The sequence below is a fragment of the Aplysia californica genome, unplaced genomic scaffold, assembly GCF_000002075.1.
Source record: "Aplysia californica isolate F4 #8 unplaced genomic scaffold, AplCal3.0 scaffold00528, whole genome shotgun sequence".
NCBI lineage: Eukaryota > Metazoa > Mollusca > Gastropoda > Aplysiida > Aplysiidae > Aplysia > Aplysia californica.
This window is the reverse complement of record NW_004797798.1, coordinates 389817-397390: the sequence shown is the minus strand read 5'-3', so window position 1 is coordinate 397390 and position 7574 is coordinate 389817. Positions and strand designations below refer to the sequence as shown.

At 42.4% G+C, this 7574-nt stretch overlaps 1 protein-coding gene across 1 annotated transcript in view; it reads left to right on the top strand.

Annotated features, from left to right (window-relative positions):
- Window positions 1-4343: 4343 nt before the first annotated feature.
- Window positions 4344-7574, top strand: part of LOC101849872 (neuroligin-4, X-linked) — a gene marked incomplete in the record, with an annotated part of 17971 nt that continues 14740 nt past the window's right edge. Inside the window, 1 exon segment of the mRNA XM_005106357.3 lies at window positions 4344-4665. Coding sequence (XP_005106414.2) covers window positions 4579-4665 — 87 coding nt within the window.

Sequence of the window (7574 nt, the reverse complement as noted above, 5' to 3'; positions counted from 1 at the left end):
TTTACATCATATGAAAGTACACATTTTTGGCTTCACAGAGAACCCCAAAATAAAAATCAAGTATTTTCTTAATTTCTGGACAATCAAGGGCCGTAACTCTGTAGATTGCCAACATTTTGGTGCAAAGTTTTTTTGGGTAAGTCCCTAGGTCCTACCCTTTCAGAAAATCATGGTGGCGAAAAATCCCCGGGGGGGGGGGGGGGGGGGGCCAGTAGCCCATAGCCTATGATGGCTCTAAATCGAACTCAGCCGTGGGCACCGCCGTCCTGTCCACAAACGACGCTCCCCACAGGAGGCTCCATCCGGAAATCTCCCTCTCTTCTGCGAAGGCCACTGCCATCAACATGGAATTGGACTCCGTAGAGAATTCTCCCAAAGCGTCTTTTCTTATCCTGTCCGATTCCCTGTCTTGCATCGCCTCATTCGCAAATCAAACAACTATACACCCCCAAAAAGTTAAGTTACAACTGAAAATCCACACTTCAATGGAAACATACTATCGTGTTCGCATGGCTTCCTAACCATGTGGGCATCTAGAGACTTGAGAAGCAAAGTCAAAAAGTGCACCTCCAGTATGTCGGAGAAACATTGGGGTAAGCAATTAAAGAATAAACTCCACAATATCGTGCCCAAATTGGGCTCACAAAAACCTTTTTACTCAACTGTGTATCGGGCACACCTCCGTGACACATAAATGTCTCTCGCAGGGAGATGAGAAACCGTTCTGTGTCGTATACAGATTTCATCATTAGGCCTAGACACACATTTATAAGAATGTCCGGACTTTGGAGAGACCCGAAGGAAATAACTATTTTTTCAATTTTAAAAGTACAAAATTGTTGATCCCAGCAGAATTTTTGATTATGTAAATACATGTACTGTTATTTTAATATTATGTACATTGTCATTTTAAGTTAGAATTGTTAAAATCGTAAACTCTTAACCTTTTAATCTGATAATTGACGAAAACCTAACCGTGCTGTGAACTGTTGTGGATTCAACCAGCTTCTGTTTTACGCGCTCATATGACCTTATGCAGTTGAGGGCGCCGTAAAACTTTTAGTCTTACTACTAAGACCCTACCACATACAGATTTCACACTCCACATAATTTGTAGGTAGGGGTTGTCTATGAGAGAAGGTAGCCTACTTCATTTTTATATTTGATTTGTTCGTTTTGTTTTGTGCGTTGCAAGGCAAAATATATACGTGGTCTAATGTTTCTTTTGTTAATCCGTGGAATTTCAGTCTTTCGGGTGGTATATAAATGCCCCCCCCCCCTCACTCACACAAACCTTTTTTGCGCGCTCCTTCCCCTCGGCTCTCAACCTGTTCCCTCGTCCTTCCTGACTAGGTTTACTTGCAGAGCAGATAACGGATAATCAGTCATCTCGAAACAATTGTGTTAACCGACTGGAAAAGAGGGCGTTCTGGGTAGTTTCTATCAAGTCCAATACAAAGAAGCTCAAAGTAAGCCTTAAGTAGCGTCGACACCGATACGACTTCGAACCTGCAAGATTTGGTGAGTTGGAAAATCCGAAAGAAAACTAGAATAAAGTTTGATTCCTTCATGTTTTGGTTCGTTGAAAGAATTGTACGGCAACAGCAACATAATAAGGTCATATAAGAGCCAGGATTTAGAGCCCCCCCCCCCCCCCCACACACACACAAAAAAAAAAGAAGAAAAAACAACCAACCAACCCAAAAAAACCCTCCCAAACCAACAACAAAAGAACAACAAACAAACAATCAAAACACAAAAACAAAAAACAAAACAAACAAACACAAAACCAACCAACCAAACAAACAAACATAAAAAGTCAACAACAACTACAAAAACTATACACATCATTCGAAAGCATGAGACATGTGTGGAGTTGAATATGTGTTACATTCCTTTTTTTAAAAAGAATAATTATTGATTCAAGTTCAGAAGAAGTCTCATAAATAAGTTTTCTTTCATCATCATCATCATCATCATCATCATCATCATCATCATCATCATCATCATCATTATCATCATCATCATCATGCCATCGCTGTTGTCGTTGTTGTTGTTGTTGCTGTTGTTGTTGTTGTCGTTGTTATTGTTGTTGTTGTTGCTTTCTCCTGGATATCAAATATTTTCCGAATAAATGTCTAACATCAATATACAATGTATTGGAACCCCTTCCCCCCCACTCTGTTGATGTTGTTGTTGTTGTTGTTATTGTTATTGTTGTTGTTTCTTTCTTGTTGATGTTGTATGAGCACATTTGCCGAATAAGTGTCTAACATCCATTTATATTGGACACACACCCCCTCCCCCCAAGTTTACCCCTCAGCAATAACCATGCTCATAATGCTAGGATTACAAGGTTTCATTGTTGTTTCAATGTCAGCTACACCAGGGGCGAGGTTTCCCGCGTTTGGGGGAGGGCTAGTAGAATAATAATATATCCCGGCTGCGATGATAAAACCTGCAATTTTGTCAAGGGTGGACTGGCTAGTAGAATTCCCTCTGACCAACGTCAAAGAGCAGGACTATTAGAGTAGGGACTCGCGCACAGCCTGCAGTGTTGCTCAAAGGGTTACGGCGAGAAAGCAAAGCAAAGCAAAGCAAAGCAAAGCAAAGCAAAGCAAAGCAAAGCAAAGCAAAACAAAACAAAAACTGATAATGGCCACATTCCTCCTGGACGAGGACAACGACGGGGACTTTAGACTGACGTAACTGTAGCCTGCATCATGCATTGCGCCTTTTTAGTAGGCCTATATAATTATATTATAATAGTACACGTCAATGCCTTCAACAACAGTGCTAACAATGGAAAGAACGCTGTTTCTGTTATTGCAATTTATTTTATGCCCCCCCCTCCCTTCTCTTCCACAACCCTCACCCTCAAATCGAACAAATTTATATCATTTTGGAGGCCGGCTGTTTCCTATCCTGTTTGCCAGAAGAAGAAGAAGAAGAATTAAGGGAGGAGGAGGAGGAGGAGGAGGAGGAGGAGGAGGAGGAGGAGGAGGAGGAGGAGTTGAAGGGCGCTACTGGCAAGTCCTATTTGTTTTTTTCCTCCTTTGTTGTTTCTGTCTGTACGTTTTGCTCTTTCCCCCTGCACTAAATGATCATTCTTGTGTCAAAATGCTCACATTACTAAAAGCAAACAAACAATAATGATTAAAAAACAATACAACCCCCCCCCCCCACAACAAACAAGGGAATCAATTTCACATCTTCTGCGTGCAACAGCGGAGAACCAAAGCGCAACACCATCGGCTTCGCTTTACGCTAGGCTTTCGACAAACTGCATAGTGTTTTGGTGGGGGTTTTGTTTGTTTTTTGTTTTGTTTTGTTTTGTTCTTGCTTTTTTTTCAAGTTGTATAATGCCTTCGCATTAATTAAATCCCCCGGGCTGCTGACACACTGGCGCTGTGTGGTTTTGAGGAATCGAAGCTTCATCCACACTTCGAAGCTTTAAGTTACTATTCGTGCTATTCGAACACCGGTGCGAATAGTTTTTAATACATTGTTCATCTTATCGAGAATGAAAACTCCTTCTCAGCACTCGCTATTTGATACTACCTTACTTTAACGCTATTCACCTGTCACTCTGTCTTGTAATCATCAAGTAGGCCGGAAAAGTATTCATGCATCTATTTCAATGAAAAACATTTTTATATAATATTGACATGCTCTAATTTTACGACATCATCATCATTGCCTTTCTCACCCTGCACCAGGGTATAGGCCACGGACAAATACCTTCCACCTTTCTCTATCCTGGGCTAGCCTCTTGATGTTTTTCCATGTCTTCCCACTTTTTTGTGCATCGATTTCTGTGATTCTTCTCCAGGTTCCAAGCGGTCTTCCCCTTGATCTCTTACCCTGAGGGTTCCAATCCAAAACTTTTTTTGTTATGCAGCTGCCTGACTTCCTGAGAGTATGTCCAATCCATCACCACCGCCTTCTTCCTACCTCATCTCTGACTGGGATCTGTCTTGTTTTCCTTAACACTTCCACATTGGAGACCCTGTCGGTCCATCTGATCCTCAGTAATGAGAAAAAAAGACAGAAATTCAATCTCTATTTGAAAAAGTAATAATTTTAAAAAAAAGAAAAAGAATTAAGCACAATCACCTTGCATTCGAAAGGCTGTGCCACGCTTCGAATAGCTGTGAATAGGACAAAAATAATGAAAATCGAATAGCAAAGTCGAATGGGCACAGCTCTAGTCGGCACAGCAAACAGTGGACACTCGGCGTCACTGGCCTATCCAGGACACTGACTTTCACTCCTCGCAACACAGCGTGACGGGAAAAGAGAGGGTATGTTGTGCTTGTGTTTGAGAGGGGGGGGGGGGGGGGTGTCGGATGGGGTGTGGAAGATTAACAAAAGAGTATCTGAAGTAAAAATAAAGAGCAATTGCACGTAGCCTAGGCCTCCTGGTACCTTTTCCAAAGCGGATGTAACGCGTTGGGGTTCGTGCGTTCGTTCAAAGCGCTGGCAGCTCGGCGAGAGGGTGAACGTGGGAGAAGGCGCTGGCAAAAGACAGGGACCTGTATTTTAAAGTGTGTGAAAGTCAAAGGCTCAACAAAAACCATGGAGTTCGAAGAAAAGTTTCTTCGTCTCTTCGTCATTTTCTCGACTCTACCATTTCTGCTGCATGCACAGCCTACATTAATATCGGTGAGTAGAAATAATAATAATTATATTATTGTAACACGGGCATTGATAAAGACAAAGGTTAGGACGATGACGGAGCAAATGACGCACGCATTTAATTACATGTTAGATTGGCAGAATTTCTTTTTTCACTGCTGTACTTTAGTAAGGCTTCTTTAACACTGTTTGTCTTCTGCCCCCGCCCCCCTCTTGTTCGTATAGGTGATTTGCCTTATACAGGTGGCCATGGAAGCAGGTTCAGCTATTTATTTTGGCTCTTAAAATTAGAGCAGGTGATTTTTACAGTCGATCTTGCTCTAACGGCTGCTCCCCCCACCCCTTGCATTTTTGGATAAAAAAAACCCATTTTGATGGGATAAAAAAAACCCATTTTGATGACAATTATGTGTACGATGTTCATGTGTCTATAACCGCTTTTCTCTTCGACGATGAATGTATATTTTATACGCATACTCATACGCACACACACACAAACACACACACACACACACACACACACACACACACACACACACACACACACAAACACACACACACACACTAACACACACAGACAGTATCATGTCTCTCGCATTCTTCCCTCTATCTTTCTTTATTCACCCTCCTCTCTAGTCTCTGTCTGTCCCTGCCCCTCCCATCCCCCCCTCTCTCTCTCACCATCCATCTCTCGATAATAATATCTTTTTTTTTGGGTAAGTGTATACGGCGCTCGCAACTGCATTAGGTCATATGACGAGCGCGCGGGACACATTAAACATTTTCAGTTTGGTAGGAAATTTTGAATTTTTCCCGGGGGGCCGCGGAAGCCTACTCTTATCGATTTTGGACCCACAAGGGATCTTTAACGTGCGCAACGTGCACACGAGATCAGTAGAAAGCTTGCAAAAAGTCAGGAGCCTAGAAGAGAGGGTAAAGGAGGTGAGTGGTGGGGGGCAGAAAGTTGAGACGAAAGCAGACTACAGAACATTGTTAGAGAGCAGAAGGGGAAGTGAAAAGAGACAGTCTTTGAAAAGAAAAGTTTCCGTCGCCATCCGGATTCGAACCCGGGACCTATTGAATGAGAGGCGAACACTGTAACCTTTCGACCACGAGAGCCCCTTATAATAATATGACTTTGTAAAGAAGCACACAGATGCACAATTATTCCCCACTGCGAATTCAACCCCGATTACGAGGATGTTGCGCACGTTAAAAAGCCTTTGGTGGTTGAAAATCATAGAAGAGTAGGCCGTTAGCCAGCCACAATCGAAAAAAAGATTAATCTAAATTGGAAAAGTCCCTACTATGACAAATACATTGTATCCTATAACACTAGTAAAAGTAGGCCTAACAAGCACCCATACAACTCCCTTGATTTCAAACGTATTAGCGATGCCTCTTTTTTAGAGCATATACCACGTACATTTAAATCAAGATCTGAAAAGGAAGGGTGGGTGGGGGTAGCATAGAATTGGGGCAATCTGCTTCCTCAATGTCTACCGCGCAGGCAAAGCTGTACCATGCATGAGATGTAATAAATTGCTTTAGAGATCGTCTGTTAAGACGCAAAAGGCCATAGATTAGTTAAGAAAAGAAGACATGTTTACTTTTCATATCGCATTTCGGAATCAAGTGTGTAGCCAACTGTGCTGTTTCTGTTACGCTGTTTCTGTTATGCTGTTTAGCATTTTCTCTGGGATGTCGAAATACATGCAATGCATAAATTATATCTAAATTCGGGTCCAGCATTCGAATCTCCTTCTTTAATTTTTTTTTTTTCGCTCGGGTGTGGTTCCCGCCAAACAACATTCAAACGACGCGACCAGAACTATTCCAAAATATACGTCTTCAGCCAACCCCCAACCTTTTCCAGTACCCACCAAATAATAAAACAATGAGAGCTGTGAATTCTACCAGCAAAGCTTTCAGTTTCAAGGTTAGCCAAAACATAAATTTTAGGACATAAATGCTAAAGTGCCAAAGCTGACATTCAGAGTCTACAATCGAAGAATCGTCAACGCTCTATATCTATTTCCACGCTTCTCTCTGTCTCCTCCTCTCTCTTTCACTGTCGACCTTTGTCTCTCTGTCTCCCTCCCTGTCTCTCTCTGTCTCTCTCCCTCTCTCTCCTCTTTCTTTCTCTGTCTGTCTGTCTGTCTGTCTGTCTGTCTGTCTGTCTCTCCCTCCCTCTCTCTCTCCCTCTCTCTCTCCCTCTCCCCCTCTCTCTCTCTCTATCTCTCTCACGCTCTCCCTCCCCCTCTCTCTCCCTTTCCCTCCCCCCTCTCTCTCTCTGATTAAAGAGTTTAGTTGGGGCACTTCGACCCCTCTGCCAGGGCCACACGAACTGCGTGGGACACAATATCGCAGAACAAAAATGGAGACACATTACTGGACAACAATCAAGTTTTCTACAGTTGAATTTATACGGAAAACTTAAATTTGGGTCAAGCATTCAAATCTCCTACTTATTTCCTTACGGTTGGTTTCGAAAGTCTACAATCGAAGAATCGTCAACAGTCGTGGGTTGTTCTCTGTTTGATTGTGTGTAAATGCTCCCTCCTCTCCCCCCCTCTCTTTTTTCTTTCTCTCACTGTGTCTATGTCTGTGTCTGTCTTTGTCTCTCTCTCTATTGACACTACCATTAAAATGAAAGAGGAAAGTTGGGGAACTTCCACCCTGTCTGACAGGGTGACCCTGGGCTGAGAGGGGCACGTACAGTAGAGCTGGGCGAAGAATCTAGTCGGGAACCGATTCCCAAGACAAATGCTACGAAAGAAAAGTTCCGACTCCTTTTTGCGTAAACCAACCGTTACCAGTTACTTTAATCTGTAAAATCTTCTTTTTTATTTTTAGAATTTATTTCGGAAAAGTGCAAATTGATGCTTCGTAGTGTTCCGAAATTAAGGTTATCCTAAATCCTAAAGATGTTCGGA